General features: G+C 37.5%; 1 protein-coding gene across 6 annotated transcripts in view; it reads left to right on the plus strand.

The window, feature by feature from the left end:
• Tasp1 (taspase 1) overlaps positions 1 to 17,210 on the plus strand; it is a 207,608-nt gene extending 190,398 nt beyond the window's left edge. For all 6 annotated transcript variants that reach the window (XM_090351979.1, XM_090351978.1, XM_090351980.1 and 3 more), the window contains one exon: positions 16,153 to 17,210. In XM_090351979.1, coding sequence (XP_090208105.1) covers positions 16,153 to 16,245 — 93 coding nt within the window. In that variant the 3' untranslated portion in view covers positions 16,246 to 17,210. The remainder of the gene's footprint in view (positions 1 to 16,152) is intronic.
• Positions 17,211 to 17,790: the final 580 nt, after the last annotated feature.

Genomic DNA, 17,790 nt, shown 5'->3' on the forward strand with positions numbered 1-17,790 from the left:
TAATTGAATGAGAAACAGTAATATTATAACCTCAGCATCTATTCTTAATTTTTTAACTTTTCTTTTCAATTATGAGATTATTACAAAATAACTACCTTTCCTGCTTTGGAGGAAAATATAGCATATGACTGTACTGAGGTAAAAAATGCAAAAGCTATTTATAACTTGTGTTCAGAAAATATAGTAAAAGCTTACAGTGAATATACACTAGGAATGAGTTGTGATTGCTGTTCTTTATGATTGAGGAGTGTAAAAAGTCTTTTTGATTAGTTTTAGCAGTTTTTAAGAATTTATTAACGTTGATTTTCACATCATATTTTAAATGACAGGTTTAACAAATCAGTGTTCAAGAAGGGAATCTCTATAATCACTGGGACTTAGTATTTAGAACTTAATCAAAATTAGGCTAAGGGTTTGTATGTCATAGAAACATATTAATTTATGAAATAAAACATTATGTCTATAGAGTCAGAGGTTTTTATGTCTATATAGTTATGTTTATATTTCCATTACCATTTCCATAGTATTGGGTATGCAGATATTGAGATATTGATTGTTTAATCTTAAGGGTTAAAATTCCTTTGTGATCATTACATTGTATGACTTTTATGTTCTGCATGTAAAGCAGTAACTGTAAATTAGTGAAAACTTAACATTTTAATATTAACTTATTGAGACATTTGGCCACAGTTGAGCTATGCTCTCTATTTACATTCCTTTCAAATACTTCTGGATGCAATAAGTGATAGATACTGGCAATTTACTTTTATGCTCTTGAGCTGTCATCACTGCACTCTACATGTTTGGACTGTACCGTCTGCTGCAGTGTTGAGGGGTCTGAGAGGGACCAATTTTGAATGAAGATGATATTAACACTTTGCTGTCTGGACATCCTCAAAGTTCTTGGGAACAGCTTTTTCTTAACTTAAAAATTAAAAAAAAGTAGAGGTTGGAGGGAAAATATAAAATTCTTCTTCCAAATAAGACTTCTATCATAGATGAAGTAATGTTCTGATTTCTTCCATTATTTCTGACAGAATGGACTTAACTATATACTATTTCATTAAAAGTGCTTATCATATATGTATGTATGTGTATGTATATATATATATATATATATATATGCCAGTCCTAGGGCTTGAACTCAAGGCTTGGGCATTGTCCTTGAGTTTTCTCATCAAGATTATCACTCTGCTACTTGATCCATAGCACCACTTCTGGCTTTTTCTGTGTATGTGGTACTGAGGAATTGAACCCAGGGCTTTGTGCATGCTAGGCAAGCATTGTACAACTAGGGCACACTCCCAACCCCTTTGATATGTATTTTAAGGACAAAAATAAAAGGTCTTGCAAACAATGTTTTAAGATTTTTATGAAGGATTTTAGTATAACAGGAGGAAAAAGGGACAAGTAGAAAAAGAATCTTTTGTTGTTGTTGGTCATGGAGCTTGAAATCTGGGCCTGGGTGCTGTCCCTGAGCTCTTCAGCTCAATGCTAGTGCTCTACCACTTTGAGCCACAGCACCACTTCTGAGAAATAATTCTTGTATAGAATAGAAAACATCCTAAGTTCTTGCAAATATCTAAAGGATCATGATCAGATAGACAAGCCTAGTCTTTACAGAGATAGCATCTGGTGTACAAATCCATAGAGTGGTAAGCAAATGCATACAATGTATGCAATACAAATGTATCAACTGAAATATGGTGAATTCAAGGGATATCTCAAATAGTATAACCCCTTTGAAAGGAAAAATCAAACTTCAGCAAAGTAGAGCACCAGGAAGCCTGTACTTGAAAGAGGTGGGGTGGGGTCAAGGGGAAAAGGGTAGACAAATGAGAATAAGGGAAGAATGCAATCAGGAATCCAATGTAATCCTACAAAATTAACAAGTTTGGGGACAGGGTTGGGTAAGAGAGGTAAGCGTGAGACTGTTAAAAGTGGTGACATTGATCAAAATGTATGGTATTCATAAACCACTTTGTTAAGTAGCAGCTTCTTTGTATTTAAAGATATCAAAAAGAAAAAGAAGTTTCTTAGTCTGGCAATTTACACTTCTTTCGGTAGGCCATATTGAGGGAAACTAAAATGTGTAAGAATTCACCACCAGAGATAATTTAAAAAATGCATTTCCCCCTACTGTTCCTGGGGCTTAAATTCATACCTGGGTTCTGTCCAGGCTAGTGCTCCACCACTTGAGCTATAGCTCCACTTCTGGAAGAGTCTGAGACTGGATTTGTACAGTGATCCTCACATATCAGCCTTCTGAGTAGCTAAAATTATAGGCATGTCCACTGGTGCCCAGCAATTTTTTCTTAACCTTAGCTAACCAATAGTAGAATATTTGAAATTTATTACAGTTATTGCTAAGGACTGACTGTGAAGGAAGCCTTAATTATTTGCTTTGAAGTTTGTTTGCTTGTTAATTTGTTTTTAGGCAAGATTTTGCTCTATAGTCCAGGCAGGCTTTCAGTTTACCATATACCTACCTCTGCTGCCCAGGGCTGAGATTATAGGCATGTAACACTACACCTTATGAGATTTTTGCTATTAAAAAATATTTAGGAGTAGAACTTAAAAAACACAGAATCTCTTTTATAATTACTTTTAAAATAAGCACTAATGAATGCCTTCAATATTCAGGTACTTTTCTGGGAGATAATAGTAAACAGTACAGACAAGCATCCTAGAACTTATATGAGCTTATATGCTAGTGGGAGAGACAGTAAGTAAAAACATATATTCTGCCAGGAGACATGAAGTTAATGAAGAGTTAGGAAAAAGTTAGGTCTTCCTAAGAAGGCAATATTCAAGTAAAGTCTTGTGAGACTTCTAGAAGCTAAGGATGAACATTCTAGGCATAGGGAGTAGAAAATACAAAGGTGGTATATTAGTGTGGGATAGGGGGAGAGGAGGGAGGAAGCCATTTTTATGGGTCAGCATCAGCAGTAAATAAGGATAAGGTTACATAACCCAGATCATTGTCAGGGTTTTCATCTTTCCTTTACATGGAAGCCTAAGGAGTCATGGGGCCTGACTTAAACATTAAGTCTCTTCTAGCAGCTGGCAGGAAGGCAGGGTAGGTCAGCATCACTCAGGGCAGTTTGATACTTGTAACTTAGATTATATCACTCATCACACAGATGGTGAGAAGTTGTTGGCTTCTGTGTTTTAAGACAGAACCAATGGGATTTACTGATAAATTAGACCTAAATGGAAGGGCAGAGTTACCATTTACTTAAATGAAGGAGAGGAAGGCTTGAGGGGAAATGGAAAAATATCAGCTTCAGAAATGCTATTTTTAAAATCCTGGCTAGCTATCAAATAGGCCTGTCCCATAGGCAGTTAGATCCATGTATCTTTCCAGAGAGACTAAGCTAGAAATGAATATTTGGTAATCAGGAGTGAAGATAAACAGGAGCAAAGGGTATTGAAGAATTCCCATAGTTCTCCATTGGAAAACCAACCAAAAAGATTAAGAACTCATAATTATGACTTCTTAGAAGTTAAAGAAGAGGCCCAAGAAATGTGATATTCTAAATACAAAGGAAAAAAGGTATTTCAAGAAGGATGATAAAATTTATCAGAAGCTGTGCAGAGCCTCTTAAAATTTGGTCTGATTGTCAGCCGTAGGATTTCACTTTGGAAGGCATTACTTATCTTTGCAAGAAGCATTTTAGTTAAGGTAAAACCCAGTGAAGACATTGAGTTAACATCTGTAGGCAACTTTTTCAAAGAATTGCTATAAATGGAAGTAGAAAAATGGAGTGGGAATTAGAGGAGGAAATGGGGCTAGAGAGTTGTCATTTTAACCTGTTTTCCAGCACAATCAAAAACTTCTTTATGCTTTAAAAAACACTTCTCAGATATTTTCTACAACTTATTAAATTCTAGGACAATCCAACATTTGATGGTTAGATCGGTAAGGAAAAACTAACAAAGAAAACCAAAGTTTAGTTTGGGATTCTAATGAAGGGAAATCTTCATATATATTTTTTAGGGGGGTGTCAGATGTACAGTTGCACTTGATATTAATGGAAGGTATTCCTTGATATTTGGGATAAACTGGCTTAAACAGGGTTATATAGATTTCTTGATCACAAGATATCTGAAGCTTTCTGTGTTCACATGACTGATTATTCCAAACAGAGAACTGAGAAGGAGAAATAATTAGCATTTCCAAGGTACTTGTCCTCTCATTACTCACCTCTTCCCTACATACGAGCACCCTCCAGCACTTGTAGAAGAACTGGGTCTACGCTCATTTCCTTTTCAGTTCTTCGGTATTGCAGACAGAAGTTAGAAAGTGCATGTGTGGCAGAAAATGCCTGTAATTCCCGCCCTCAGTGGGCTGGGACAGGAAGATCATGAGTTCCAGACTGTTTCAGTAAAACAAAACAAAAAGTCAGGAAACAAGAACTTTCTTCATTGAGTATGTCAGTGGTTTTTAGTTTTTATCCCTCCCAAACTCCACACAGATCAATTGAGATTCTCAGGAAACAGTCCAATACAAAGTTTCATTCTTTTAGTTGTTGTTGTTGTTGTTTTGTCAGTTATGGGGCTTTAACTCGGGGAGTGGACATTGTCCCTGAGGTCTTCAACTCAACCCTACCCCTTGAGCCACTGCATTACCTCTGGTTTTCTGATGAGTCTCCTGGACTTTAGTGCCCTGGTTGACTTTGAACTGCGATCTTCAGATCTCAGCCTCCTGAGTAGCTAGGATTACAGCTCAAAGTTTCATTCTTTATGATAGTTTTTTTCATGTATTTATTATTGTAATTAATAGAAGGGTTACATGATATTTGCCAGATAGATGATGCATTAATTCCCATACATTGATACCCTTTCACATGTCTTGGTCCCCATTTCCCTCCCCCCTACCCCCACCTCTCATCTTGTTTTCCCCCCTTCCCTATCCAATTTCAAATAACCAAATACAAATATATCCTATATATCAGGTAACAAAGTGAGATACTGTAACAATATGAGATAACCAAGGGACAGCAAAAGAGATGAGAGATAACAGTACCTTAAGAACAACAATCATTCATTATATGGCTTATGTTTCTATATCCTAGAGGTCCTTTCATTTAGCATCCCACTATATGGCCTTTTGTATCAAGGTTTTGCTCTATTGCAAATCTCTGCTAGGAGAGCCCAAGGTTTCTATTGATTATGACAAATGAGGGAAACTCATTTCCTCAAGTTCCTTTGAGTCTGGCTTACATCACTTAATATGATTTTTTCTAAGTCTTTCCATTTCCTAACAAATGGGGCAATGTCATTCTTTCTGACAGCGGCATAGAATTCCATTGTGTACAAATACCACATCTTGTTGATCCACTCATCAACTGAGGGACATCTAGGTTGGTTCCATATCTTTGCTATGGTAAATAGTGGTGCAATGAACATTGTTGTGCTGGTGGATTTAGTATGTCCTTGTTTCTGGATGATTGGGTAAATGCCAAGTAGTGGAATTGCTGGGTCATAGGGGAGCTCTATGTTTAGTCTTTTGAGGAACTGCCGTACTGCTTTCCATAGTGGTTGAACGGATCAAGAACTAATAACAACAGATGCTGGAGGGGATGTGGCCAGGAGGGATCACTACTACACTGTTGGTGGGAGTGCAAACTTTATGATAGTTTTTAAACATTAGCCTTTCTTTTTTTTTTTTGAATTGCAAGATGCTCTTTTCAAGCTGTAGTAAAAATCTTTTATTCAACATTTTGAATTTTCACCTACTACAAATCACCATGGTGGTAAGACCTCTGTATAAGGTCCTCCACAAATAGGGAAAGATACTACTGTTTTTACCAAAGAAATAATACCCAGATCCCCTGCAACAGACCTGAAGGGAAACCCCCAACATTTATACCGGAATTGAGTCCAACTGAACCTCCATCTGCAGAGTTCAGGCTTCCTCCTAGCACTCCCCCCAGAAGAAATATCTGGAATCCTAGTCTTTTATCTGTGGTCTCAGCTATCATAAGACTGCTAAGATTCAGACCATACAATATTGGCTCCAGGATTCAAACTTTTAATTACTTAGCCATTGGTAACCAAACTAGAGGTATTTATTTACAATTTCTATCGGCTTTAAAAATGGATATAGAAACAAAAGACATATAATGAGTGATTGTTGTCTTTAATGTACTATATTATCTCTCATCTCTTTTGCTGTCCCTTGATTATCTCATATTGTTACAGTATCTCACTTTGTTATCTGATATATTGGATATATGCATATTTGGTTATTTGAAATTGGATAGGAAAGAGGGGAAAACAAGATGAGGGGTGTGGGTGGGGGGAGGGAAATGGAGACCAAGACATGAGAAAGGGTATCAATGTATGTGAATTAATACACCTTCTATCTGACGAATATAATGTAACCCTTCTATTAATTACAATAAAAATATATGAAAAAATGGATATGATTAGGTGGGATATGATGGAGGGGTAGATATGATTGAAAAGGGAATGGATACAAACAGAAAAAAAAAAAAGACTGGAAACTATGATGCTTACAAATTAGGGAGATGAGAAGAAATCAACAAAGGCTTCTCAAAAGTTGTGGCCAGAGAGCTGCAGGAGGACTGGGTGAGTATGCAGAAACTAAAGGAAGAATTTTTTTCATGAGAATAAGGTGTCACCTTCATGGGATAACATTGCTGGGTCCAGTGCGGACACTTCACTTCCATGCTTATTGTTTCCTTAGTGCTGAGGAATGCAGGAAAACAGTCACACTCTCCAGATGGATTTAGAGCAGTAGCAGAGTGAGCAAAGAACTGAGAGTAAGAAATTATTATTATGATGCTACATTAAACACTCACTAAAATCACCCTGACACATAATTAAGAAAATAAAGGAAAAGGCTGGGGAGGGGGAGGAGGGAAAGTAGTCCAGTTCTTATCCTAAGTGAATTCTACATTACCTGCTATTAACATTGCATATATGATTTTTTGTACAATTGTGATTGTGTATGATACATGGCATGACATTAATTTTTAATTAACTGGTAGCTGCTCTGTGTGCATGCATATGTGCTGGTGTTGGGGCTTGCAAAGCCATGTACTCTTGTTGTGCTTTTCCACTGAAAGCTTGCTTTTCCATCACTTGGTCACACCTCCACTTTTGGCTTTTTGCTGGTTAATTGGTGATAAGAATCATATAGCTTTTTCTGTCCAACAGGCTGTTAATTTTAATCCTCCGATCTCAACCTCCAGAGTAGCTAGGATTACAGGTGTGAGCCACCAGTGCCTAGCTTTGCTTTACTTTTTACAATAAGATCTTATGTTTATATTTGGACCTCCTGGAGTGTGATTCTCCTATGTGTGCTCCTGTATAGGTAGGATAACAGGTATGTACTGTCACACCTAACTGATGGGTTGAGATGGTGTCTAGCAACCATGGATGGCCTCTCACTATGATCCTCCCAGTCTCTGACTCCTAAATAGCTGTGGTTACAGGTGTGAGCCAGGATTCCTGATTTAAATAAGGTTTTAAAAATCAGAATAAAGCTTTTCCACAGTCTTAGTACACACCATTATCAGTATACTTTCAGCTCTGTATTTCCATATAGCTTGTGTAATATTCATATTGACCTTTCTTTTGCCTGCCTAATATATCTAAAAGTTAGCTCAGGGAACAAGCTTCAGTCCTGTAGAAATGAAGAACAAGGTCCCCAGCAAGACTAGAATATTCATCCTCCTGGGCTCCCATATAATGGGCCTTGGTAGGCGATCTTGAGATTGCCCTCTGAACACTGTTCTTAAGGGTTAGGTCAAATCTAAAAAGGTGAGGCCAATTTTAATTAGCTTCTAGAACAGCTAACAAAACATATATATATATATGCACATACATGTATATATATATGCACACATATACATATATGTATGTGTGTGTAATCTGGATTCTAGGTAAATTTAGACATGTGGATTTTTAAAAATTAAACATTTACAGGGACATCAAATGTAAGGATTCTGAAAATTGAGTTAATTTAAACAAATTTTTACTTGTAAGAATGTTGTAGATAAGTTTATTTCTTTATTTGCAATAGGGAAGGAAGGGAAGGGGTAAAACAAGATGATTGGGGGCTGAGAATTTTGCCTAGTGGTGGAGTGCTTGCTTAGCATGCACTAAGACCCAGGTTCAATTCCTTGTTACCACATACATAGAAAAAAGCTGGAAGTAGTGCTGTGGCTCCAGTGGTGGAGTTCTAGCCTTGAGAAAGCCTAAGGACAGTGCTCAGACCCTAAGTTCAAGGCCCAGGACTGGCAAAACAAACAAAACAACAACAAAAATAACCAATATGATTGGGAAGGGGTTGGGGGAGGGAAAGGGGGACAAAAACATGAGGGGGGTATCAATGTTTAAGAACTAATGCACCCACTACCTGACAAATGTAACCTTAATCACTCTTTACATTACCCTGACAATCAAATATAATAAAAAGACCTATAAAAAAAATAAAAGAATGTTGACACCAAGGCATTTAGTCCAGAGACTACCCAGTCCATTAGCAGCAAAGCTCTGAGGTACAAGCCCAACTCTTAATCTCAAAGTCATGCAGAATTAGCTGTTAAATTTTGTGGCAGTAGCTTTTCTAGGTAGTCCTTTAGCACCCCAAAGATCTGCTTCTTTATAAGCCTCCTACAGTGAAAGGTATTTCTCTGAACACAGCTAGATTTAGAATTCATCTTCAGGGCAGGGCTTTGTTGGTGTAAAGAGAGCCCTAAAATTAGAGTCCAGACACATTCATTCACGTCTCAGTTTTTCCACTTCCTCTCTGACCATAAGCAGACCACATAACCATTCTAGGTCTTTTTTTCTTTTTACCCCAGAAGTAGATATGGTTGTACAATACAACTTTATACCTGGGAGAATATTTTGAGGAGATCTGATCATGAAAAGCATTATTGAAACTAAAAGATGATAAAATATAGGAACTTTTATTTTTATGAAGATTGTTGCAAGGAACTAAGAACTAGTCTCTGTATCCTACAAAGTCATAATTGGCTCAGGGCAAGATCCATGTGTGTTTCATTCTTCTCTTGCCCCCATAATATATGCAGGGTAAATATTTACTAAATGACAGAGAGTTTTTTTTATCACCTTCAGCAAAGGGGAATATTCATAACCATTCTCTAAGTGAGTGGTAGGGGGGGAATAATAGTTATCATAGGTTTACCACATTCATGTGGGTTCCCTAAGGGGGGTTTTGAGCTAAAAATAGGAGAGTATTCTAGTCTGATGTTGCCTGTAACTGAACTGTGGTGTCAGTAGGGATGGTGAAAGAAGAAACCAAAGTGGCCATGAGACTGGAACAACATGCTGTTCTCATCAGACAGCATTTTAATCGTATTTTAAGGTTCTTTGGACATGATATTTATATGTGAGAACAATAGAACTTTTTTCCCTTTATATTGTTCTGTTTCAGTATAACAATGAAATGCATCATAATGTTGTCTTTGTGTTTTGTCCTTATTTGCCGGTGAAACTCTTATGGCATATTCCCTTTTACTATGGAAAGCAAGGTAGAGGCAACATATTAACATTACTAACATGTGGCATTAATTTCTCATTTGGTTGATAGTTCTGATTTGTTAGATTGCATTTGGAGATTGTTTTAAGATTGTTCTGACCTAGTTATTACTTTCAATTTGAGACAATAATGTAAATATATACAATATACATTATATATTATATGCACCACATATAATGTATATTTACAATGTATATAAAAGTGAAGTCCGCATCTGAGGATGTGAAAAGAGGATACTGTAGGAATTCTCTTTCTCTCAGTCTTCATTTTTCACTTCTCAGTATCACATTGGCCCAGGAAATGAACAGCCATCTTCTGGACTGTAGCTAGTATGTGTTTATTTTATAAACACATATGAAGTTGTCAGCTAGTAGAGTACATCTGCTGTTAGGATGAGGTCTGAAGACCAAACTATTTTTAGTTAACAACATTCCAAGGTTAAATGCCACACACAAAGAATGCCCAGAATATATTTATTCATAAGCTGTGTCTTCTTGAAAGACAGACCTTGAAAGCTGTGGGCAAGAACTTCTGGGATATCTGCATCAGTTGAGAGAGCGAGAGAGAGAGAAAGAGAGTCAGAGACAGAGATAGAGAGACAGAGAGAGACAGAGACAGAGAGAGACAGAGAGACAGACAGAGACAGACAGACAGGTACACACACAGTTCTCATTTTTTACCAGGCTGGACTCCTGCTTTCCAGAAGGGAAATCAATCCGGCAGACAATTTTCCCCCCATATTTCTCTTAAGGCTGAATTTGCCAAACTTCCTTTAATACAGGATAACCCAAGATATCTACCATGAATCTAGCCTCTGCATGACTGCTATTTAGGTTGTTGATGCATACAGTGGTCTTTTTCTGGAAGAGAATAATGCATTTACTGGAGTACACTTGTGTGTAGTATGTGGATGGAAAGTAGCAAATCATACTTGATCTCTGTGTTTTGTGGGTAGCTTGGGAAATATGTAGAGCATTAAGGTCTACAACTTCAATATCATATTGATTAAGTATACAACCGTTTTCAAAAATTTATAGTAAACATAAGCTGTAATAAAAAAACAATAGTTTAGAAATAGTAAATATCTCATTTTCAGTTTTCTCTTCATGCTCCAATTGTACCCCTCTCACTTTAGAAACCTTTTTATTTAGTTAAAAAATGTGAGCTCGTACCATGAGCAAGTTATTTTTAAGTGTTGAACAGAAATTCATGAATAGGCTGACCAAACTCTGTCCCCATGGATCCTGTGTTCAACAGAAGAGACCAGTAATGAATGAAAGACTAGCAACATGGATGATGAAATGGTGGTAAGGACACAGGAAATGCTGGAACAGAAAGGCTGGCAGTAGTGACATTCAGGTGGGTGGCCAGGATACCCTTCCTGAGAAGGTAGCTTTTGTGTCAAGATGTGGAGGGAAAAAGCAAGGGAGGAACACTGTGTTTGGAAGGAAGAACTTTTTGCAGTAAGCAGAGTACTGCAGTGGCTTTGACAGGAGTGTGTTCCATGTTTGAGAAAGGGTAAGGAGACAAACGGGAAAACAAAGGATATGGAAGTTCAGAACAATAAGTAGAGATCAGAACTTACAGAGCATCATTAGCTTTAACTCTTGACACTTTGATGTTTCTCAGTTATGATTTATAATGGGTCTTCCCCCCAAACCTATGTTTTTATGTCTGTTAAAGATTTTCTATGTATGTTGTATGACTGTCTGCTTTCCCCCACCATTCTGTGGTATCAGAAGGCAATTTGTTCAGTACTCTACTACTTTGGTTTCTCTGTATCACCCAAGTGTATTATTTTTTTCATATATTTTTTATTGTAATTAGTAGAAGGGTTACATGATATTTGCCAGATAGATGGTGCATTAATTCCCATACATTGATACCCTTTCACATGTCTTGGTCCCCATTTCCCTCCCCCACCCACCCCCACCTCTCATCTTGTTTTCCCCCTTCCCTATCCAATTTCAAATAACCAAATACAAACATATCCGATATATCAGGTAACAAAGTGAGATACTGTAACAATATGAGATAACCAAGGGACAGCAAAAGAGATGAGAGATAACATAGTACCTTAAGAACAACAATCATTCATTATATGGCTTATATTTCTATATCCTAGAGATCCTTTCATTTAGCATCATACTATATGGCCTTTTGTATCAAGGTTTTGCTCTATTGCAAATCTCTGCTAGGAGAGCCCAAGGTTTCTACTGATCATGACAAATGAGGGAAACCATTGAGCCTAAGTTCCTTTGAGTCTGGCTTACTTCACTTAATATGATCTGTTCTAAGTCTTTCCATTTCCTAACAAATGGGGTGATGTCATTCTTTCTGACAGCAGCATAGAATTCCATTGTGTACAAATACCACATCTTGTTGATCCACTCATCAACTGAGGGACATCTAGGTTGGTTCCATATCTTTGCTATGGTGAATAATGCTGCAATGAACATTGTTGTGCTAGTGGATTTAGTATGCCCTAGATTCTGGATGGTTGGGTAAATGCCAAGTAGTGGAATTGCTGGGTCATAGGGGAGCTCTATGTTTAGTCTTTTGAGGAACTGCCATACTGCTTTCCATAGTGGTTGAACGAGTTTGCACTCCCACCAACAGTATAGAAGTGATCCCTCCTGGCCACATCCCCTCCAGCATCTGTTGTTATTAGTTTTTCTGATCCTGGCCATTCTAACTGGAGTGAGGTGGAATCTTAGAGTTGTTTTGATTTGCATTTCTTTTATGATGAGAGATGTTGAGCATTTCTTCATGTGTCTATAAGCCATTTTTGTTTCTTCTTCAAAGAAGGCTCTCTTTAAGTCTTTGGCTCATCTTTTAATGAGATGGTTGTTACTTTGGAGATTAGTTTTGGAGTGATTCAATTTTTTGAGCTGTTGATATATTTTAGATATGAGGCCTTTGTCTGTTGTATGATTGGTGAAGATCTTCTCCCACTCTGTAGGCTTCCTAATTAGTTTACTAGCTATGTCCTTTGCCATACAAAAGCTCTACAGTTAAATGCAGTTCCACTTATCCAGCCTTTCTCTGATTTGTTGTGATTCTTGGTCCTTATTAAGAAAGTTTCGACCTATGCCAAGGAGGTCTAGTGTATCTCCTATTCCTTCTTGTAAAATTTTCAGAGTGTCGGCTTTTACCTCCAGGTCTTTGATCCATTTGGAGTTTATTCTAGTACAGGGTGACAAAGAAGGATCCCACTTAAGTTTTTTGCAGGTGCTTAACCAGTTCTGCCAGCATCACTTGTTGAAGAGGCTATCTTTCTTCCATTCTATTTTTTTTGGCTCCCTTGTCAAAGATTAGGTGGCCATAGGTCTGTGGTTTAATATCTGGGTCTTCAGTTCTATTCCATTGGTCTTCAGGCCTGTTCTTATGCCAGTACCAAGCTGTTGATAATTATAGCTCTGTAATAGAGTCTAAAGTTTGGTATTGAAATTCCTCCAGTGCTGTACTTTCTGCTAAGAAGTGTTTTTGCTATACGGGGTCTTTTATTATTCCATATGAAATTTTGGATTGCGTCTTCTATCCAAGTGTATTATTTTTGAGTCTTGAAAGACTCATGTTGGTATACACAAGCCCTTAACAGCAAATACTCAATAATTAAGAATGATTTTGTCAACAGCAAAACAGCAGCATCAAAAGTACTGACCTGTTTTGTCTGTTATCTTTGGCTTTACTTTTGGCATCTAAGTTTTTATTAAAGTACCTGCTTCTGTTTTTGCAACCCAACAAACTTCTCAAATATGTTTTCCCTTTTCTCAGATATCCAAGAATCTGTAATAGAGATTATACTGCATAGTGTTTTGTAGTATGGCTCTGAATTTGCTTAATCAGAAGTGTATTGAGAAATGCTTTCTTTGCATGCAGTATCTTGCGGTCTTTATCAGCCTGATGATAAATGCTGCTGCTTTACCCACTTGCATGGGAGCCTGGTAAGTTAGGTATCTAGCAGTGTTCACACAGCTAATTAATGCAGGAGCCTGGCTTGAACCAGTATTTGGAACGATAACAGCAGCTACCATGACAAGAAAATCCACTTATGTGCAGTTGCTTAACACCCAATAGAAATGTAGTTTCTAATTCACATAGCATATAAAATTGGAGCTTTCTTTGACAAAAGGCTGTTCTACAGTGGTGACATGGTTCCCAGGATGTTCCCAACCCATGAACCTCAAGATAGCCAGAAATCCTCTGACCTGATTTTAGTCACATGACCATACCTAGCTTCAAAGGAGACTGAAAAATATAGTGTAGCTAGCTTGCCAGTCAGAATAAGAAATAACCAAGAACCTGTGGCATTCTGGTTCTGTAGGCTATGCTCAACCATCATGAAACCTGTGTGGATGAACTTTAGAATTGGACATAATGTGTTGCATGACCATGAGTATGTGTAGCCACTAGTTGATGAGCACACCTCCCTTCTGTAACAAAATGCTGTTTTATAAGTCTCTCCACTGCCAACTCTTTTCCTCACGTCATTTGTTTTGTTTGTAAACGTGTGCAGTATCTTTCTTCAAGTTGTCTTGTTTCAACCCTCAGGATTGTGAAACTAGTAAACAAATTATTTCTGAGGTAATTTTGAAATATGTCTGTCTAGATTTGTTTTCTGGGACACCAAAGTAGAATAATGAGTTAAAAGAGTCTTTCCTTGACTCTCATGAAGGAACGCAAACACATTTCCTAAAAGTGGAAGCCTGATGGCATTCGGCCTAAAGAGACAGAGGATTAAAATATAACTACTAAATATGGGCTTTGGACTTTCAAAATTAAATTGTATGTTTGTAGTCCTATTAAAGACTACAGAAGGCACACTAAGATTGGCTTAAAAGATTTCAAAGTATCTGTGTGCTAGTGGCTCATGCCTATAATCTTAGATACTCAGGAGGCTGAGATCTGAGGATTGTGGTTTAAAGACAACCTAGGCAGAAAGTCTGTGAGACTCTAATTTTCAATTGACCATCAAAAAGCAGGAAGTGGAGCTATGGCTCAAGAGTCTAGCCTTGAGCACAAAATCTCAGAGATAGCACCCAGGTCTGGAGTTCAAGTCTCAAGAACAGTACCAAAAAAAATTTTAAATGGGTGAATGATAGTAAAGCTCAGATATTATTTACATTAGATTGCAAGCAATATGTGCTCATTTTTCCTCTAACATTGTCACTTCGGAATTTCTAAGGCTAACTGCATTTAGTTATTTGTTGTATTTGTTTGTTTTGAGATATGGTCCAAGCTTTGAATAGCCAATTTGGTTTACGAATTATACTTCAGGAGTGTTAACCTCAAGGATATGTGTATGTTGCTCAGGGATTAGGAAAACAACAACTTGAGCTATTAGGCCATAGATTTCCCCCATTATAGATCAGTCTGCATCAGAGAAGTCTAAAGCTCCATCACTAGCATAACAGCATACTGAACTGGAAAATGGAAATCGTTAGTCAATCTATATTTTGCAAAGATCCAAGAAGAATCTACTGTGGCAAACTAGTTTGATTGATGTATCAAAACAAGTGGTCTTATGAATCAGAACAGTTGTGATTCTTCATGTGCATAAGCAGTATGTCCTAGAGGACACACTACTAGTCACTTACCTACATCGCCAAAATGTTCAGCTATAGTAACAGTCTCATGCTGTGAATTTGAACTCATGAGGGTGCAGTCCTTTCAAAAAAAGTTTGTCTAGAGAAACAGATTATAGAGAGGATTAGCTAGCAGTCAGACAGTCCCTGTGTTCTCCTTAGAAGCTGCCAACATTTATTTACTCTTAGATTAAGCCAGATCACCAAAAAGAGGAGTTCCTGGCTGGTGGTGTTGTAACCTTGTGAAACAGCATCTACTGTCTTCCACTTGAGCCTCCAGCCTTGACCTCCTTTGAGCGACATTGTAACACTCAGACCTATACTGTATATTTCCTAACCCACCCTATCTAGCGCCCTCTTTCTGAAGACCCATAGAAGTGACTCCCTGGCCTCAGTGCCAGTAGCACATCTTTCACCACATGGATAACCAATCTGATATTGCCCACATGGAAACGAAGACACCCCGCTATAGTCTGCATCCAGCCCAGAAAATCTTAGCCTTGATTTCATACATCAGCCTCATTCCTGTCTTTATATACTGTGAAGTTCTTGTTTTTAACTGATCTCATTTTCTCAATTACTGTAGGGTATTGAATTACCTACATTTTTGTAAGATACATTTGTCCTGTAAGGAATAAATTGAGATACTAGCATGAGATAAGTATTTGTTTGCTTGAGCACTTACAGGACAAAGTTATTTGATTTAAATAGCTGGAGTATGTTCAAGATGGATGCTATGAAAACCAGTGGTAATGTGAAGATGACTAAACAATGTGACATGCATTGTTACAGTGTTGATGCTCTCAGGTACTTCCACATCTCTAGGGGCTGCTGCTGTGGTTACCTCAGTGAATATTCCCTGAGAAATTTAAATAACCTGGATCTTTTGGTATCTAAAAGTTACCATTATCATGGTCTGTGGACATGCAGAAGCAAAATAGACATGTTTCTCTAGTGTTTGCTCCATCTTCAGCACACATGGGGAACAATGCTGGCAGTGACACTCTCCTTTCTCCTCTGCAGACTCACATTTCAAGACTCCCTCCTGGCGCAGTGGCAGGACAGTCGGTTGCAATCGAAGGTGGGGTTTGCCGCCTGGAGAGCCCCATGAACTGACCCTTCAGGTGGACGGTGAAATGTCTGACAGCTATTTCAGAATCTGAGCCTTTGGGGTTTTTAACTGAATTTGGATGTCTTATCTTCCTTGTTTTATAATTCCAGTCACAACCTTGTAAGTTGCTCGGGACACAAGAGCTGCTATGGTTAGCGCTTAGTAACACTCACCTGCCTTAGGAAGGTGAGCAGAAATGGGGGGAGGGAGGGGGGATGCGAGTGCCTGTGTATGTGCGTCTATAGTGTGTACTTGCTCATCCCCTTGACAGAGGAGGATCTCCTTGTTGTATAACCTAAGACTGGGAATGATCAAATCATATTTACAGAAATGTGTGCTTTAACTGTTTACAAGTAAAACCTAAAGTCACAGGAATCATTTTTTAATTATTTTATAAAGAGGTACCAACTGTCATTAATATTGTGTCTGAATTGAAGAGTAAAGCTATGTGTTTAAATGACTTGACAGTGCTTGTGCTTCATTGAATAGCAGTAACAAATAATAAGGTGTTCTTTTTTGTCAGCTAGTTTAAGCGGACCCTGTGTTGACTTAAGATATGTTCCCATCCCTCAAGTGGGGCATTTTTCTTTAGCAAAGAATGGTTTCAGTGAAACAATCTAGCAGAGAATTAAGGTCAGAACTTTTTAAAATAATAGTCTTATTGATTAAGTTTGTACTTTCCTCAGCTTTTCTAAGCTTAAATATCACATAGCTTCGAGCTATATGGACTATATTATGAAAGAATGTGTAAAGAGAACATACAGTAATGCACAGTCTTTAATGTGTGTATAATGGAATGTTATTTACAATGTAACACTGTAAATAAGAAAGCAAAGTTTATGGCAAATTCATATTATCTTTGTTTCTTGTTTAAATATATTTTTTAAGATAAATGCACAAAAAATAAAAGAAGCATATTACTGGGTATAGTGTGTGACTCCTCAGAGTAATAAATTATCTTTGAACCCTAGACTGGAGACTTGTGTTTTATTTTCTTTGTAGAAAACTCTGTACTTACAGAAATCTTAGCACTGTCCCTCTTGCTGTCTTATCTATGTGAAGCTATGGTAGATACTAGCAGAGTACAAGTTGAAATTGCCATATGATAGAATCTTCAATATGGAAACCACTAAAATTTCCATTTGATTTAAAAAATAACAAAGGAAAGGAGTAAGAACATTGAGCTTTGAAAACTTCTAGTGGCAGCCGAAAGCTCAATGGCTTCAGTTGATAAATTGCTTCTAAATGTTATATTTAGGAATTCTGGAGCCACATAAGAAAACCAAGTCTTTCCTTTTGATTTCTTATGTAAGAAGTGGTTATCAAGAAGATACTAAAGATAGACTTGTACAGGGGAGGATGTTTCTCTGCCATATAATCATGGCTCTGGGCGGTGACTGATAAAGCCCCAGATGAAATTATATACTTGACATGGATGTATGGCTAAATTATAAAGGAAAGACAACCAAAATGAAGTGAGTGTAAATATGAATGATTTGAGAGTTGCTGATTTATATTCTTCCTACAGGCAATTACATTTGTCTCGCTGT

Source organism: Megascapheus bottae, chromosome 18, assembly GCF_031878675.1.
Source record: "Megascapheus bottae isolate mThoBot1 chromosome 18, mThoBot2.hap1, whole genome shotgun sequence".
Lineage (NCBI taxonomy): Eukaryota > Metazoa > Chordata > Mammalia > Rodentia > Geomyidae > Megascapheus > Megascapheus bottae.